At 43.6% G+C, this 18383-nt stretch overlaps 1 protein-coding gene across 13 annotated transcripts in view; it reads right to left on the bottom strand.

Annotated features, from left to right (window-relative positions):
• map7d3 (MAP7 domain containing 3) overlaps positions 1 to 18383 on the bottom strand; it is a 33418-nt gene that overhangs the window by 9855 nt on the left and 5180 nt on the right. Inside the window, exons 2-11 of one of the 13 annotated variants that reach the window (XM_019863340.1) lie at positions 13261 to 13359; positions 12907 to 12987; positions 11302 to 11465; positions 11083 to 11194; positions 9276 to 9359; positions 8324 to 8428; positions 7102 to 7194; positions 6514 to 6612; positions 4436 to 4561; positions 5 to 144 (exon numbers count right to left, since the gene is read on the bottom strand). In XM_019863340.1, coding sequence (XP_019718899.1) covers positions 5 to 144; positions 4436 to 4561; positions 6514 to 6612; positions 7102 to 7194; positions 8324 to 8428; positions 9276 to 9359; positions 11083 to 11194; positions 11302 to 11465; positions 12907 to 12987; positions 13261 to 13359 — 1103 coding nt within the window. The remainder of the gene's footprint in view (positions 1 to 4; positions 145 to 4435; positions 4562 to 6513; positions 6613 to 7101; positions 7195 to 8323; positions 8429 to 9275; positions 9360 to 11082; positions 11195 to 11301; positions 11466 to 12906; positions 12988 to 13260; positions 13360 to 18383) is intronic. The other 12 variants (XM_019863341.1, XM_019863343.1, XM_019863342.1 and 9 more) reach the window with 12 other exon arrangements.

Below are 18383 nucleotides of genomic sequence, written 5' to 3'. Positions count from 1 at the left end.
TCACCAGCGAGGGGTCGAGGGCTCCGTCTGCCGACACGGAGGTGGTCATGCCGTTCTTCTGCCGGTCGATGCTGCGACTGCGCAACGGCCCGCGAGGCGGGTGGAGCGGGGTGGCGGAGGCTGAGCGAGGACACAGGTGACACTCTGGTAAAGGACACAGTCATCGGCAGCGGGGAGGGGTGACAAGCAGGCCGGGTTGGGCAGCGAAGCAGCAAAGTACCAAAAAGTGTAAAAGGGGGGGAAAAAAAGGGGTACAAGATAAATTAGATACAAGGAGTAATAAGTGACAAGGAGGAAAGGGTGACAGGTGATTGAAACGCAGGAAAATTATTTTTTAAGGGGGTGAAAATAAATCGAGTTTGTTAGGCGTGGCACTGAAGCAGGCAACAGTTTCGATCTGTGGTCACGAGGACCTCAAAAACCAAGCAAACTCAAAATCTAGGTGTGAGTTCAAGAATAACAACTAGAACAGAAAACAAACACCAACACTAGGGTGGTCCACATTTTCATGGCAAAAAAAAAAGTTTGTCGGATTCGTCGGGCCGGGTCGGAATTCTTGTCGATACTATGGTACAAGGTTCTGTGCAAAATTTCATTCCGATCTGATGATATTTTCCCGTCCCGCAAAGCGGCCAAAGTTTCCACCATAACAACTGGTCTCAATAGGGTGAACATGTGTATTTTGCCATGCGTGACACTGGCTGGGCTGAATGTTGCCCGAACGATCACCTCCTGACTAACTAAACCTTCCATCGCTGCTCTCAGCAGCCGGAGACAAACTCAAACGCACGCCTAACACACAACGGTCACCTACTGGCGAGCTAATATCTTTCAATTGAAGTCGAGAATCGCCGGAATTCTTACTGGACGCTGAGCTGAGGACGCTTTTCGACATCGAACATCACCACGGCTCGTCGGCGCGCTCGTCACCTACGGGTGGTGAACGACTTTGCGGAGAGGGGCGTCGCCCTCATCAGCGCGTTCTACGGCGCCATTACGCGCGACGATGAACAGCGACAGCACCTTCTGCAGGTCGTGGAGCGACACCGGGCGTTGCACCCGTGCGCGAAGTAGGCATGGGATGGCACGCACGGCGGATTTCGTTTTTTTTGCGGTCTAACAGTGTCACTAGTGTTGATGGACATTATAGACAGATGGACAGATAGACAGATGGACCAGTTAACATGGACCAACAATCTCACCAGTGTTGAAGGATAACCACGGTTGCCTTTTTTGCAATACATGCGTTCCTGTCTTCCGTCTTTGAATTATTGCAAGTGCGAACTGAGCAAAACAAAATCCTTACTGTACGGGAGAAACCGTACTACCATTCAGCCCCGTAACATTCTTTCCATAGGGGAAACTTTGGTCGCTCTGCGGGACGGGATAAAATTATCCGATCGGAATAAAATTTTGCACACATCCTTGTGTCATAGTATCGACAAGATTTCCGACCCGGCCCGACGAATCCGACAAACTTTTCCAAAATGGACCACCCTAACCAACACATCACATTTCTAATATTAGTATATTGGCGTGTAATAAATAAACAAGAAAGCAGTTTGTGAGGGTCGCAAACAGTTAATATGTGTTAAACTACAACATGTCCTGTACTGTGATAGTGGTACCTTCAGGAAAAAGGTTACGTACGGTACATTCATTCAATGACTGTGCGTAACTCAAAACACAAAACTCTGATATCATGAAACAGAATGTCGAGAAAAACAATTTGTGGATTATGAATAATTCATTGTCGTTGCTTCTGGTGTGTGCAACTTGGTCACTGTGGGTTGTACAATTCAGTCGGAGGGACAGAGAAGACCTTTACAAATACTGGAAGTGACTTAGTAAGCTGAAATAAGTCACATTTTGGAAAATGTCATCAATAAATGCCAAATTACGCTGTCTTGCAGCATGTTTTGATGCACTGTTTGTGTTTGAATGGCCAATGCTTAAAAAAAGGTTATAACAAAGACACCAATATTATTTGTTAGCAGTATTTCTTGGCATTAAGAGTGGGTTTTTTTTTGTATCAGGCAAAGTTATATGGTCGTTTTAAATAAACAATGCATATTACGTTTTTGAGGGTTAGTTGAGCTCACTGCCACTAAACACATTTATCTCAAATTCTTGCTTGCAGGTCAAAACGAAAACAGCCACAATGGCTTTAAAAACTCAAATGGGGTCACCCATATTTTGAGGCACCGCTGTATTTGCTACATTTAAAAATTTGAAGACCACCATTATATCTATTGTTTTAGGAGAGCTATTGTGAGAATCACAATGAATATTTAATTAGACAGAGTACTTAGTGTGACGTCTCGCACTGCTATAGCACTAATCTGCTTCTATTAAACCTAAGTGGAAGGAAACAAGACTAATGTCATTGCTAACACCTGCGTTAGTCCCACTGGTGACCATTTGACCAAGTCGAAACGACACAGCACCGTACTTCAAATACCTCACAAGAAAGGGCGAGAAAGAGCAAGCTCTATTAATCTTTGATGTCGATGCTGCGCAGGACAACAATCCGACTTGAAAAGTGTTCGTTTCCGCAAAAGGGGACATCTTGTTGTCAGCTATCGACTTGCTGTGTCAGGGATTAGTCATGATAATCCGGCGACCTTGAGGGCTCTCGTTGCAAAAGATCAGTCGCAAGTGTCTTCTGTGATTCTGCATCTACAAAGTATGATGAGCATGCAATGCATGTGCACTGTGCTGCTGCTGCAGATGGGTCATGTTTTCACTGGAGCCATACTTAGCACACGATCCATAACCGCTAATGGGTGTCTAATGGCTGGTCAATAAACGCCACACCCAAAACCGACACAGCTTGAATTTGTTGCAGAGATTCCAGTAGCTTTCCAGAACAAACCACTATTATGATGCACATCTACCTGTGCATTATACACAAAGAGTGAATTACTTTCCGGTATTAATGACGTGACAAGCTGTATTTACATGACCACAGAGAAGCGTATATCTTGCGATTTGAATGGCGTGAGTACCATTTACTACAACAGTCAAAACGGCACCTGGCGCCGGCAGGTCTCTGATCTTGGTGCCAGAACACTAGCAGCAGCACAACGGTTTCATTCTGACACAACGAGAACAAGTAAGCGGCTTAAAAGAAAATCTCCCAGCATGGACCCAGAAGCTCCTCAGATGCCGAGAAATGCGACTGGTCGAGTGAGGCCTGATCGGCTCAAGCCAAGGCACACTGCAACTGTGGCCGATTGTATCACTTCGGCAGCGCATGTGAGCTGGACGCGTGATGGTCCATATTTACATGGAGCTATGTTCTATCACATGAGTCCGCTTTGCTGCCAATATATATGGCTCAGCTGAGCGGTGACTTTATTTAGGCAAATACTGTACGTGAAAACTTGACTGTCGCGGCATCAAAATGGGTCTTATTGCAATGTGGCTCCATATATAAATCCTGTAAGCTGATAATATGATAAGATGTCCACTGTAGTAACCGCTGTCTCTGAAAGGCTGAAAAAAAAAAAAAAACATCCAGATTTTCAAAATTTCTGATTTTCAATGTTGTGGCAACATAATGCCGCACAGCTCCCGCAGAGTGAGGCAAGTTTCGCAAAGCCTCTCAATTGCGCATTCAAGAGTTAACAGTTTCGTTCTTAAGCTATTGTCAACACATTAAATCAGTTAGGCGCTTAAAATTAACAGAACACATGGAGACAATTGATATTGAGTTGTATAAAAATAAAAAAATAAAAAAAGGGGCGGGGGGGGGGGGGTATTGACCATATTTGGACATACAATGTTTCCACCCAAAAGCAGGACAGCAAAATATAGACCATGGAGTAAACACTCAGGCTATGGCACAGCAAGATGGGACAACTATTTCAAGCTATGCAGTCGTGGCCTTTGATTTTATAACACAGGTGACACCGACAAATGGACTGGCTCGTAAGCTGCCAGGCCTGGTTCAAGCCCTACTCTGTATTGACTTGGCACATTTAGATCCCCCTTTTACTAAAAACTATAGCTCATAGTACCTGATTTTGCCAGTGGAAACGCATCAATCACAAGCAGGGCCATGTTGGGCCAAGGCCAGAGGGTCGTTGGTTTACTATTTACAGCACTTACAAAGTTACGTGGTACAAGAAGCACAAGGTGCGCTTTTTCACAACCGTACTTACCTTTTTTTTCCATGTAATATTTTATATAAATACTAGACATGTTTTTCATATAAATGTTGCTGTAATTATGAACTTCCAAATGAGTTAGCAGGGGCTTAAGATTGAATACATTGCGTTACGACGGGTGTACAAACTTTGGGTGCTCCTGAAGGCCCTTGGAAAGTCAGGGTCGCCATAGGCATTGTACCGAACCGTGGAAGGGGGGCACGAGGGAGAGGGGCAAGAAACCTTCCTCTTTTAGCTCGGCTATGTGAAAAGAGGGGGGTTACCTGGAGCCTCTGTTCCTTCAGGGGAAAGGGCGGCAGCACTCTTGCTCCGAGCAAGTGAGGCCTGGGTGGGAGTGAGCAGGCGACTAATGACCCCGCCGTCCACAGTGCAAGTTGGTTGCTTGCGGGCTACGTGGCGAGCCCACCAAAAACAATGAAACCCCCGCCAAAAAAAAGAAGAGAACAAAAAAAAGGACAGGAAGGGGGTGGGGGTTCAAGAAGAGCAGCAGAGAATGACAAAAAAGAAAGGGTAAAGTGGGGGTGGGGAAGTGTCAGTTAGATAAGTCACCATGTGATTTAACCATCAGGAGAGAATCAACAACATGCAGCAAAAGGTTGTCTCAATAGTCTCACAGGGTGTTTCACTTCTGGTCGTCAATGAAATCATTTCATGAGAATAACAAGGCAGTGATGCCATGTAAGAGTACTGAGACCGACCATTGATTATCTAAGTTGGATCAGTCGACAATGTGGTCAAATCAATGGTTCCTTAAGGCAGTGGGGTGTGTGCTGATGGGGAAGAGAAAAACAGTGGATCATTAGTCACCTGCAAACAAATATTATTCGGGCAAGAAAGACGGGGAGTGTATCACACTGCAGGCTACTGTGAAAACGGTTGTAGGGTGCCCATCAAGTTAACTAATTAACTGCGGTAGACATTGAAATTTGATCAATTGAATCCATTTGTTGCTGCCAGTGACGTATTTATTCGTTGAGCACGTTTTTCAACAGGTAGGCGTGCAAGAAGGTCTCCCCTGGCCAGCCTGTGTAATTTAAATTTGTCACAATCACTATTAGATCCCTGTAAATTGTAGTGTTCTATCGCTTCGGATTTGAAGTCAGCACCGCTCTCGAGTAAAAATAAAGATTGGCGGTGTGTCTCGACTTTTCATGTCAATTAGTATCTGTCACCAATAATTGTCGACATGGGGGGGCGGTTGGGAGGTGTGGCCGCGATGCCCAGGACCAGCCCAGAAACATACCGGACATTCGGGAAAATGTTTATTTTCCCGAAATTCCCGATGGCCGCCCCGCCCCTGCTCGGTGAAATTTCTTACTAAACTGACATCTGCTACTGTCAGATGCAATTTACATTTTAAGTGCTAGCAAGTTGCTACTACGCATCAAGGTGTTAAGAGGCTAAAAGAACAGTGACGGGGACTGGAGTAGCACTCATTAGAGCACAGATCAGCGCCAAGGTCGAGCAATGCTATTTTAGATCAAGCACCAAATTGTACATCCTGTGTGTACCTGGATTAACGTACACAATTACACATGCCCAACACCATCCACCTAGTTATTGATATAAAGCCCATTCCCTAATCCAAATCATATATTGAACAATCCTGCCAAGAAATAAATAGATGGAGAGAGATTTATCATGGAGAGCACAACGGGACCCCTCAATGGGAGCTGCAGAGATGGAAGGACAAAGAAAAGCTTTGCTGATTAATACACAGACTGCACACTGGCACTCTTCAAGGGATTTGGGTGCGTTTGTGGGTGCTACGATGGGATGGCACTGATGTACAAGCAAAGCATCTTAATTCCAGCTAGGAAGACGTCATCTGTAGGGGGGAAGAACACAATCTACACTTTGTGACCAAACAAAAACAATACATGGTGTTAGTGAGAACATACAACAAGACCATTGCTGGAGTCGACGATTGTAAAAACGACGAGGAGACGTGACAGTTAGTTGCCAGTGTGTGCAGCAGAAAAGGATCTGGTTAAAAGTGCAAGCATGTCATGTTAAATGCAAATCAGACAGGAGCGTGTCGAAAACATGAGCAGTTGGCCAAAAAATGTTATCCAGCATTGTGTGTGAGTTTTGGGGGAGGGGAATGAGATTCCATCAAGCCAAATATAATGTAAGCCCGTTTAAACCACCAGATAATTTACTTTTCCTTAACTGAGATAAATGAAGAGATATCCCCACAAAATCTCTTTTAGATTCAGAAACAGCAAGCTGTTAACATCAGAGCATCATGCCTGGAATTTATAAAAAATAAATAAATAAATGAAAATAGCCAGATGGAAGCATGAAAAAAGTGATCGACTGATTGCTCCATGCTAGCCACCTTGATTTTCTGCTGTCCCCTTAGCAGCCTTGGCAGGGGTCTGTGCTCTGCCCACACTTACTCGTGTGAGGGACGAGCTCCTCTTCTTCATGGAAGCACCTACGGCCATGAGAGCAGGGTCACGGCCAACGAGACACAGGGAGAGAGTCAAAAAGAACAGCCCCGCAAAGAGTGTTTCCAACGGGTCATGTGCAGTTTTGGACTGCGTATGAGTCAGCAAGCATCATGGCAGCTGATGTCGAACTGGTGATCATCAAAAATGAGACGTGAGCGGAGGCACACATAGGCGCCATTGTAAGCGCCTCTTGGACCTTAGACACTGGGGAGTGTTTCTTAGCCTTTCAAAGCTGAACTGAAAAAAAAATTACTCTTCTGTAATTACCATAATTTTGCAAATCCATTTTTTTTTATGTTACATGACTTAACGCTTGTCAGAAAAAAATGGGGGGGTTTATGTCCTGCTTGAGGGAAAAAAAATCCAATGGATTTAATTCGTCTGAAATTGATCAAATCCCAGTGACAAGGGAACTTGCATGGAACAGTGATAAGTCGAGAAATGTAGTGTTGCACGGCACGGCGTCTATGCACCTGTCGGCCCCGCCTGCAGCTTTTTGCCTTCCTCATTTGCAGCACCGTCTTTACGAGGCAAACGGTTACAAGACGCACTCCTGGATTTAAAACCTAAGGGACAATGACGACAACACTCATTGGGGAATTTAACACCACGTTACCGAATGAATGGTACTCGAGTCCAATCACGTGTTTGGACATCAAGGAAAAGTCAAGTCATCAAGTTAAACAATTATCTCGTTGTCAAGAAGCTCTACAGTCGGCCTAAGTAAGGTCGCGTGCAAATGCTAGGATAAGGCACAACACGTGGGGTCAGAGGTCATGCGAGGCTGCTAGGCCGATGGGTTGGTCATGGTTTCAAATCACCAATCGGATTTCAGGACGTGATCAAAAAAGGCTACTTCATGTAGCATCTTTCTTATGCCGACATAACTATGTTTGACTTGCAAAAATATATTTGCTTAAAGTTTCCAGTGGCTGGGATACAACCCATTGCGCTTTTCCATGTTGCGGCAATGAGGCGCTCTAAAGTGGCCACGCCAGAGCAAAGCCCATGGCTGTCACATCAGACTTTTTATTTGTTCCATTTTTTTCCTCAGAGACGTGCACCCTTGCAGCAGACAATGAGGCCCTCTACTTCACTTTACAGGGTCTTGAATGATATTTAAAATGCAACAACAGTTTTTCATTTTAGGAACGTGCAAAAATGAATAGTTTATCTACTTTTTGAGGAAAATGAACACTGCAGACAAGTACAACAATAACTGAAAGCTGAATTACTATGCCACGAAAATCCTAATAACAAATGTGTAGCTACTGCAGAAAACGTTAATCATATGACTAGTCATGACATCTACTTGCCAGAAGATGAGCAGCATTGTGTTTGTTTACAGACTAGATAGATGGCAGTTAGACTGCATGTCCCATTCCTAATATGTTCTGGTGAGGAACTCTAATCATCACCCCAGCATGTTAAACAATCGCCTATTCATTTGATTATAATCATTTTTGTAAAGTCCGTCATGCACAGTCAAAAAGAAAATTTGTGGCAAGCCTTTGCCAGCCACATCAAATGACGTGGATGGCCAAATTTGGCCCGTCGGCCTCGAGTTTGACACCACTGTAAAACATAAGACAGCATGAAAGTACTGCTGGGAGGAGAGGAGGTTAGATACTAGGGTGGGGGGGGCAGAGGAGGGGAGAGGGAGAGAGGAGAAAGGGGTCATAAGAGGAGACTTACTTTTGTCGGGAGATTTGACAAGGGTAGCAGAGGACGAGGACAGGCGTTTGTTGATGTTAGCTTCTGATGGCTGTTTGAGGTTGATGCTGGATGTGGAGCGCTTGTCTACGAGGCATTGGGACGAAGGACAAACAAGGGAGGGATTACACTACTGGGAGCTCAAAAGGGAGATTCACACAGTGGAGGGCTCTTATGGGTGAAAAAGGTGCTAAAATAGGGATCATTTTTCATATAACACCACTGGCTACCATATTCGGAACACCTAAACAAGCTAATGAGCTCCAGTGCAGACCTGTATCGACAAAAATCTGCCTTTCGAAAGATAATGTCCAGCGCTGATTGACGCTGTGAGAGAGGCAATAGTTTGACAATTAGGTTCATTTTTGCAAGTGCGGTTTGCATCCAGAGGGGCATTTCGAATATTTTGTTCACCTTATTATCATCGCAAAGGCAGACTTTTAGCTACAGGTCGTGAATCTGATGAGATTGTTTCCATTTTGATGATCCAGAAGAAATTTTCAAATGTACTACTGACATACTAGACAAAGGAATGTGTTGCCAGTTCATGCTTAAAAAATGTTTTGTTTTGGGTTTTTTTGCAACAACCAACAATGAGCTTTCATGTCATGCAGTGAAATTAGTAGAGAAGAACCAAGTAGCCACATCATGACCTGATCTGGATCCAATGTGACATTATTAGTTTAGCCTTGCATTTCACCGGGCTTCCATGCAAAGTAGCCCCGAAGATCGAGCCCTGCCCAAAAGTATGAGTGAGTCCAAGACCAAATGTAACACTCCCTGAAAGTACAAAACACACTGACAAAAGTGGTTTCCTCTATTTAACCGTTGGTGTTAGGCTGCAGAAGATTGTGTGAGGAACCCAAGTGTCCAGAGCACCAACATGTGCCCGCATGCTGCGGATTTAGACTGGTGGGCAAATCGCAAATAAAACCTTGTTGGTTCCTTGGTGGCTTTTCTGGTGAGGCAGAAGAGATTACTATAGCTACTGGAGAAGAGGCACTGGCATCTGAGTCTCCTGTGGGGAAAGAAAGCTCTCAGAGAGGGGGCTGGGGGAAATAGAGCACATGAGGCAGTGGTGATCTCACTTCCCGGCACAGTGAGATGAAGGTGATGCATGGCTGGCAGCCATCAAGCCCCCCACAGTGTTTAAAGTCACAATATGAGAGCCCCATGTCAACAATAGAGGAATTCAGTTTTCAGTGAAGTTGCTTTACTCACAGCAATAAAGGGATGACAGGTCGTCCAATTTTAGGGTGACCTCAATTTTTGAATACACACGTCCCAACTGTTCAGTGTTTCAGCACTTTAAGCACAACTTCCACAACAGGGATCTGTTCAACAAATTTCCGGTGTCACAAATATGAATGGGCCTTTTCCATTCATGGTTCAATTACAAATTATATTTTAACAGTCCACTTCATCATGTTGTTCACATTTTCTCATCATGAGACCAAGATGACACCCAAAAAAAAAAAAAAAAAATCATCAACAGTACCTTACCACAACAAGGCTTTAAAACGGATGTTCTCATGGGAAAGTGGCCACTGAGCTTGGAGTGTCAAAGAGTGTCATCAGCAGGTTGCAACAGAGATATAGAGAGACTGAAAGAGTGACTGAAAGGGATACAAGACATTTTAAAAGCTCAAACACTTGTGTGACTTTGCTATTCAGCTCCTTGTTAACTCATTCAGTACCAGCCAATTCTGGACCAAGTCTGAAAAGACGTTTAAAAACGTCTTTGGGAGTGAATGAGTTAATGAACAGCAAGTTGAGTAAAAAGTGCTGAAACATTTGACTCCTGGACATGTGCGTTCAAAAAGCTTTGATAAGGTCAAATGAAGTTGACATTTAAAGGTTCTTGTGCATTATAGGTTCATCCTGAAATTTCCCCCTAAGGCCCAATATCCCTCACGTTTTGTGCGTATTAGCATAAAAGACAGAGGATCAATCCAAAGTTGGGCAACACCCATAAAGCATCTAATTTGTAAATTTGAGCTTACCAAAACAATGTCATTACATTGTTGGAACATTTAAAGTCACACCTGAGTGTTTCTTGATTCAGTGTCCGATTTACTTAAGCTTCGTGCATGCAAAACGAACACAAAAAGATGCAGAAGCTGATCTACTAACCAGGCACAGCAAGGATTGAATCTGCCAAATGGGCAAAATTTGTATGCAGTACCTAAAACGGATTGCAGGGGCTGAATTTGTATCTTACAGCGTGTCTAAAAGAAAGGTAGTCACGCCATGCACTGCCATCCTTTTCCATTCATAAAATTTTTTTGGGGAAATACCAACATAAATTTTTACAACATATCTTCTATTCAGCAATGCAATTTTGAAGCGTCTAAAATTATCTAAGGGCTGTCTTGGAGCCAGTCACAAGGAGTTATGCCATTTAAAACGTCTTTCAAATCTGCACTTTGGTGTGTCTGGGTCTCACTTCAGTGCACTGTGACAATTGGTGCTGGCTTCTCCCTGAGCACGTTTCTGGGTATCTTGTCCCATATTTTAAACACAATTTTCATGGGCATATTCCTGTTGATCCAATCGCCACACACTCAGGATGAGTTAAAAATTATCGGAGCTATCAAATTATTTTCTCTAACTCACTACTCTCTTTGCCTCTTCCACAAACACTTCCAATTCCATCACTTCCAACTTCATTTTGCGCTTGCAGTGCATAAATGCAATCGACAGTGTTTTAATGGCCCAAAACAAAACAAATCAGCCATTACCTGCTCGTCCATCCGAGTCTGTTGACAATCCTCCCCAGGACCATCTCTTCTGTCTCTGGTCAGCTCGCTGGCTTCGCTCTAGCGTTCGTCTCATCACTGCCTCATAATGCTCCTGCCGCATACAAAAAAAATAATTCATTAATAAAAAGAAGAGATCTTGTCCATTTGCTCATTGATAAGCGCAACATGCCAAGGACACAGAGCTCCTCCGTTAGCTACCTTCTCCTCTTCCTGTTTCTGCTTTCTCTTCTCCTCCACAGCCTGACGCTTCTGCTCCTCTTTCCTGCGCTGTTCCGCGGCCTTCTTGTGACGCTCCTCCTGCTGACGCTCCACTTGCATCTTGGCCTTGCGCTCGCGCTCCATGATCTGAGACTCACGCAATGCTGATGAAAAAGACAGACAGAGTAGGTCATTTTAATTTTCCAATTTAAAAAAAAATGTTTGTTTGTCGACACAATATAGACAAACAAATTCAGTCCCGCAGTTTCTTACATTCTAGATATGCCACGTTTACGTTGTAAGTTCCGTTCAGCCACTCCAGCATATAAAGCTGGAGTGCGGTTGTGTACAAGTATGCAAAAGTCGCCAGGGGGGATTGAAGCCTCCTCTGGTATGAAAATCAGCATAAACTCTGTGTGTCAGGCGGTTCAGGGTCTGACTTTCAATGTCAAAGCAGCTGCTTGCAAGCATTACATCACCAAAGTCGCCAACTGGATGGACTCTTGAGGAATCGAAAAGTGTTCTGTCGAACAACAAACAGCATTTGTCATGGAGAAAAGTGGATTTGGTCAGCCAATTGCTGTGGCTTGACTGAGGGGGTAAACTGCTTTTCTAAGATTGAAGATTTAACCCCCAGCTTTGGAAGTACCCTTGAGCACGACATGGGATTTATTTGCGGGGATTCAAAAATCGAATCACAGTGGCATAATGTGGCACCGTGGCAGATTATAGCCAATCAAAACCCATGGATGATTCCACCCAGGCGAAAATTCAGATATGGGTTATAAGCAAGCAAGACACAGCCGCCCAGCATGCAACACCAAACAAAATAAATAAGTATTTACAGGCACAGTAAATATGTTGTGTTTTACAACAATACTTAACAATATTTATGATTTTATTAGTACCCGAGGATGAAATACCGAAGCTTGTGGTAAAAATATGCACGAGCGGAGTATGTACTTACGTTCACTTTCTGTCAATTTATTACTCTACTGTATATTTTTATATGTTCAATAAACAATAAACAAACAAATGTACAGTGTCAATTAAATTCAAATGCGGTATTTGCCCTTTTTTCATCATTATTCTCACCCATGTCCTCTTTCTATTGCAATGTGCATCTTCCTTGAAAAAAGAAGTCAAAGTGACAATGACATACTGGATGAGGAGCATCAGAGCGACATTGGCATCGCAAGGAGTTCGTATGCTAAATTGCCCAATGCGCAGGGTTGAGTGGCCAACTGTGATTTTTTTGTCAAGCGTTTAAGTCCCGCCACTCACCAAGCAACTTTGTGGCAATCTGCTTCTTTCTTGGCAGTCATGCCATGCCATGCTTTCGGTTTTCAATAGAGTAATCGAGTAAAGTATACTGTATGGGGAGTGCCTACACTCAACATAAAGCAGTTCTTTTCATTGCAGAGCGTCGGTAGACGTGTGGCGCTCATTCTCTTGGTGTGTGACGAGTCTCGTTGGGCTGTGTCCCTCACAGTGCAGAGGGCCTAACATTTTGTGGGTCGTGAATAAAAGCCTGCATTTTCCAAGATTATCTTAACAATATTAGCTTTAAGTAAAGGCAAAGCAAAATCGATTGTGTCTCCTTACCTTGTTGCCTGTCTGCCTCCTCTCGTCTCTCCTTTGCTACTCGCAGTCGATCGTCCACTCGAAGCGTGGCACCGTCAAGGACTGCAAACACGTGCGTCAACATGGTTAAAAAAAAAAAAGATACAGATGGAGGCTGCAGCTTACACTGCCATATTACAGTAAGAGCTTTGCACCAAGTTGTGAGTGCTGGTGGGGGGCTATCATTAATGAGCTTGTCAAGTAGTAAGGTGATGACTCAGGGCTACCCTGCAGTAAGCCTTGCAGAGCAGGGGGAGACAATTGGATAGTTTGGTAGCAAATGTTTCAGAAACTACGCCAGGCGAAAAAGTCATGTCTGCATTCGGAGGGGCTCACCTGGCCGACAGCCCTGAGGTTTGGCCGCTGTGTTTGCTGGAGGTGTTGGACTCACGGCCTGGCTGCGCCGCTCCTCGGCTTGGGCCTGCGCGGCTGCAGCTGGACCAGGGAAAGTGCACAATTTAGATCAGAGATTCCCAACTTTTTGAGTCCCCTTACAGAGGAGACACCCACCTCATGATCTTAACATCAGTTAATTGCGACTTTCTTGTTGCCCATTTAAAAAGCTGCCCAATTTAGAGAGAGAGAAAAAAAGTCAGTTACATGACCAAATTCATATTTCAGAGCTCTGAGTTGGTAGATTCACGATGCCACTGATTTCAAACCAAGCGCAAGGACAAATACTTAACATTTCAGTACTGGCCAATACTGACAACTGATACTTGATAGTGTCTATGAAATACTGTTAAAAATAAAAATAAAACAAAATTCTTGAACATGGCGCAATTTGCACTCAAAGCAAGCACTCTTCAGGTCATAAAATTTCACTCAAGACAATTTTAACATGTTTTTAAATGTAGCCTGTACCAAACGGCATGAGTTATGTTGCATTTATATAAAAGGAGGACAAACATAAGACACGAAGAAATAATCCGAGACGAGGAAGAATGAGGAATCCAGTGGATATACTTTACACATAGGATGCTTATATCACCTGTGCGTGCTAAATCCAAAATCCAGTCAGTCAAAAGAAATACAAGACTGCTTCTTGAGAGCACCACAAGTTTTCATATCTCTCATAATTGGTTATGTACCATATAAACAACAGGTATTATATCTAATTATTTGGTTGCCCCACAAGCGATGGCTTGCAGAGCCCAATTTGAGAACCACTAATTGGAGAGAAAATAAAAAAAAAAGAAAAGACGTGATGTCAGACAGCGGAGGGATATGAGCATGCACGAGATTTCAAATCAGTTTTCTCTGTGCTTTCTTTTCGCACAGAAATGATGGCTGCGGAGTGATTCACTGGTTTTGGAGCAGAACAATCCAGCTATTCAGCTATCAGACCCAGGCCACGGCCCAGTCTACACACTGCATTCAACACTTTCTGAGAGCAGGACACCGGAAAAAATCGGAGTCTATGGCTGCAGTTTCAAAGTGACATCTTAGGTGAAAAATCAGTCATAATCCAAATTGTTCGCAGAGACTTTCCTCATTTTAATTTAAAAACGCAATACTCGCACCAGAGAAACGATGACTCGGCGTTAAGTGTCACCTTCCAACTTTACAAACATCCGAGGGCCAACAACACTGTTAAATGTTTGGAAGAGCACTTTCCTGTTCAACCAATGGAAACTGGTGCATAGCAGACATAGTAGGAAGGAAACAGCACATGATCGAGCTGCATCAGCTTCGTCTTCGCTGCATTTCTCGGCGGTGCACTCTCAGCACCACTGAATTGCTGACAAGTAGGCAAATTAGATCTTCTGTCATGTGATATGAAAACGAGGCTGCTTCCAACCCCAATCATTCATTCATTCATTCAGATTCTGCAGCAGCCCTGACAATGATGCACTGTGTGCGGATAAGATGAGACTAGTGTCAAGTCATGTTTCTATTTCTTGAGGAAAAAGCACAAGAGACACTCAGTAAAATGATCGAACAAGCTCACTGGCAGCTTCTGTGAAAACAGAGTTCCGCGAATTATCAACTGTTTTAAAGCGGAACTCAATTCCCAAGTTTTCTTGACAGGAATATGTTCTACGTGCCCTCACAAGTCTGAACACGGTATTCTGATTTCTGATGTCGACTGGAAATGACATCATAGTGCCCAAGGGGTCAGCTTGCGAACATGACATGACCAAAACTCAGAAAACAGGTGAGCCATGACAGTGATTAGCTGAGCCCAGATCACTTTGATGTCCTTATCTTCGCTACTTAAGATGTAGTCCACAAACACAATATTAATCAGAATACAGTTTCTGTAAACATTTAGAAGTAACTTCCCCTTTTTGAACATTTTGACTGATCTTTCAAGACCCACAAAATATTCTGTTCTGTTCCACCTCAAACCATAAAACAAAAAGCAAATACTGAGAAAGCTCTCTTGGTGTCAAAAGAATAATATATTTAGATATATAGCTAAGAACTGTGCCATGAGTGACGCCTTTCATCCAATGCCATGTAACACCGCCAACGACAAAAATCTGTTAAATCATGACAGTGATTTCCAAACCTGTATTTCACAGAGGAGCTCGGCGAGGCCCTCTTGCATGCCTCCCCGTTAAAAAACATCCTTGACCAATATTTGTCAGTTACAGTAAACTGGATTCGAGGTGGGGAATACACACGTCCACAGCAGTGAATTATTTAAAACAGGGGTGTCAAACTCATTTTAGCCACGGGCCAATTTGGAGTTGCGTTTTCCCTCGGAGGGCCGTTATGACGTGAAACCACAAAATTATTACTTGGACACAACAAATTAATAGATTACTAGTTTTGAAATCAGTCAAGTCAATTATAATGGTTTGTTCAATTTTTGTTCACGTGAGTGTAAACTGGGTCACAAAATTATTGGGAAATCTCAATGTGATTTATTAACATAACAATTTGACATTTCGGTACAGATTTTCGCAAGTTGACACACATGATTTGCTTTCGCGGGCCACATAAAATGACCCGGCGAGCCGGATCTGGCCCCCCAGGGCCTTGAATTTGACACCCCTGACTTAAAAGCTTACGGTAACGCGCCTAATAAATGTTGCAACAACACTATTGAATGGCTCTTTCTCGCAATGTGACACTGTTGAGATCAGTGAAACATGAGGCAAGTACTTGCACATACTGTCCTGTAATTAGGGTATGACCCGTCTTCTCAGCATTATCCGTCCCTCTATAGAGAAAACACAGAATAAAGCAGCCAGCCGCTGTGTGCTGAAGGGACATTTGCAGGGAGAAAACAAGAGCACAGATTCCATAATGACTCACTTAAGATTTTCTTTTCTTCAGAAATACAAGATCAATAAATAGATGCCAAGCATGGTGTGCAACAGGGCAACTGTTGCCAAGTGACATGCTGAGCGTGGATGAAAGGAGGATGTGGACAAGATGACTCATGGCTCCATTAAGATGAGACAATGAACAAAGCAAGTGCCGGATAATCAATCACCTCATATTTGCAATGTAATAAATACACTGACCACAGTGTACACTTCATGCGGTACACCTGAACAATCCCTGTTAGCTCGACGGCATGAGCTATTCCTCCCAAATCTGCCGACAAGCGTCAACATCTAACCTCTTTCATAATTTATTCATTCGCCATAACGACAACGATAAAAAAGGGTTTTTAAATCCCTACCAGAGATGCTAACAGTTAGTTGCTTCTGCTATTTATTCCTATTCAACACTCTCACTCACCGACGTCGACATGACTCAGCAGGCCAGTCATCAGCTTTTTAAGCCACACACACTTAAAGTTAGAGATACTACAATACAATTGTGAGGATGGGGACCTCAAATTGACAATAATAATATCTGCACCTCACTTCCATGTTTGGTTTCATACTGCAAATTTGATTTTTATCCCAAAACTAAAATTATCAATGGGATAATCACCAGACTGTATTGTTCCTTAAAAAAAAAAAAAAAATAGCTAGCCGCAACCTTTTTCGAATAACTGCCGTTATTAGCAAAGACCTGCCATGAAAAATAGGATTGTCAAGTACTTCAACTGCTTATAGCAGCTCTACGACAGCGGTAAATGACTACTTTTGTCTAAATGAAGAGTTCCTTGCATTGACCTGAGCAGCTAAATCAACAACAGCATATTATTGCAGAGACAGTTGCCATGGAGTGAAAAGAACATTCATGTGTTAATTGAAGTGCTCTGATTCAACTGCGGCAGAGGGCGCCTCGAGAGAGCCAGGTGTGCTCAAAGAAATGACAAGGCAATCAGAGACTCCTCTCAGCGCTACATCCCCTGAGGAGATTTGTTGATATGAACAATCAACAGCGGCCACTGCGCCTAAAATGTTTTAAAAGCTGAGCGGGGCTCGAAGCAACGCTCGTTTGTCTGACCACCAATCAGTCCAGGCTAAGGCTGCAGGCTAATTATGGTAAGCAGCAGTGTAGACCTCCGTGGAGGCTTGTCATTAAGTTGAGGAAGAGGAAGCAGGCCAGCCCGCGCAAAACGGCCGCTCCAGTTCGAACGCTAATCAGGCGCTACTTCTCTAAACTGCCGGCAAGATCGGAAAAACATCCACTTGCAGCATCTCAAACTGAAATACTTCAGGAAGTGCCGACGGCAAACATGAAAAGTCTGCAGCAGTTGTCACACTGTCGTATGGCGAATGATGAGTTTAAATGATACATTTTGTACTGTATAGACACATTTTGGAATGTTAAATACTGTAGTGCCAGCAATGTATTGGCTGCATCAACTACTTTGAAGCAGGTTCTTCTAGATGTCGAGTGTTTTACAAAGGCAAAGTGTTTGACAAGCCATTTGAGCATTCAGTCAACATACGACCAGTGCGCTTCGTATCCATTAAAAGTTTGCTCTTCGACCACACCAGCAGGACAATTCAGTGCACAACTACAAGAATTAAGTCTTACGAGTGAAAGTCCCCCCGCCACCCACTACTGTATGATATTTCCGCGCACTGGTCGAAGGATTAGGACTTGCTAGCAGAAAAACTATTTGCCATAAGAGTGAGGAAAAACTGTGCACTAGTCCACAACTACACTAGTGAAGAGCTACATGTAAAATATCCACCCATCCATCCATTTTCTGAACTACATCATCCTCACGAGGGTCGCACGGCTATGATCTGTTAGACAACATTCAAAATACACACTAGGGATGTCCCACTCATGCTTTTTTTGGGACCCGAGTCTGAGTCTTTGTTTTTTGAGGATCTGTCGATAGCAAGTACCGATCCAGCGCCTCATGGATGCATGAAGAGCGCGCATCTGATTTTGCTCAAATTGATATGAAAATGCACAAACATCAATGTGTATATGTTATATGTTGTTATTCATGTATTCATCCATTTTGTGATGCGCTTATCCTCACAAGGGTCACGGGGCGTGGTGGAGCCTATCCCAGCTGTTTTCGGGGACATCCTGAACCGGTTGCCAGCCAATTGCAAGGCACACAGAGACGAACAACCATCTGC

Source organism: Hippocampus comes, unplaced genomic scaffold (assembly GCF_001891065.2).
Source record: "Hippocampus comes isolate QL1 unplaced genomic scaffold, H_comes_QL1_v1.1 scaffold381, whole genome shotgun sequence".
Classification (NCBI taxonomy): domain Eukaryota; kingdom Metazoa; phylum Chordata; class Actinopteri; order Syngnathiformes; family Syngnathidae; genus Hippocampus; species Hippocampus comes.
This window is presented reverse-complemented; position numbering and strand designations above follow the sequence as displayed.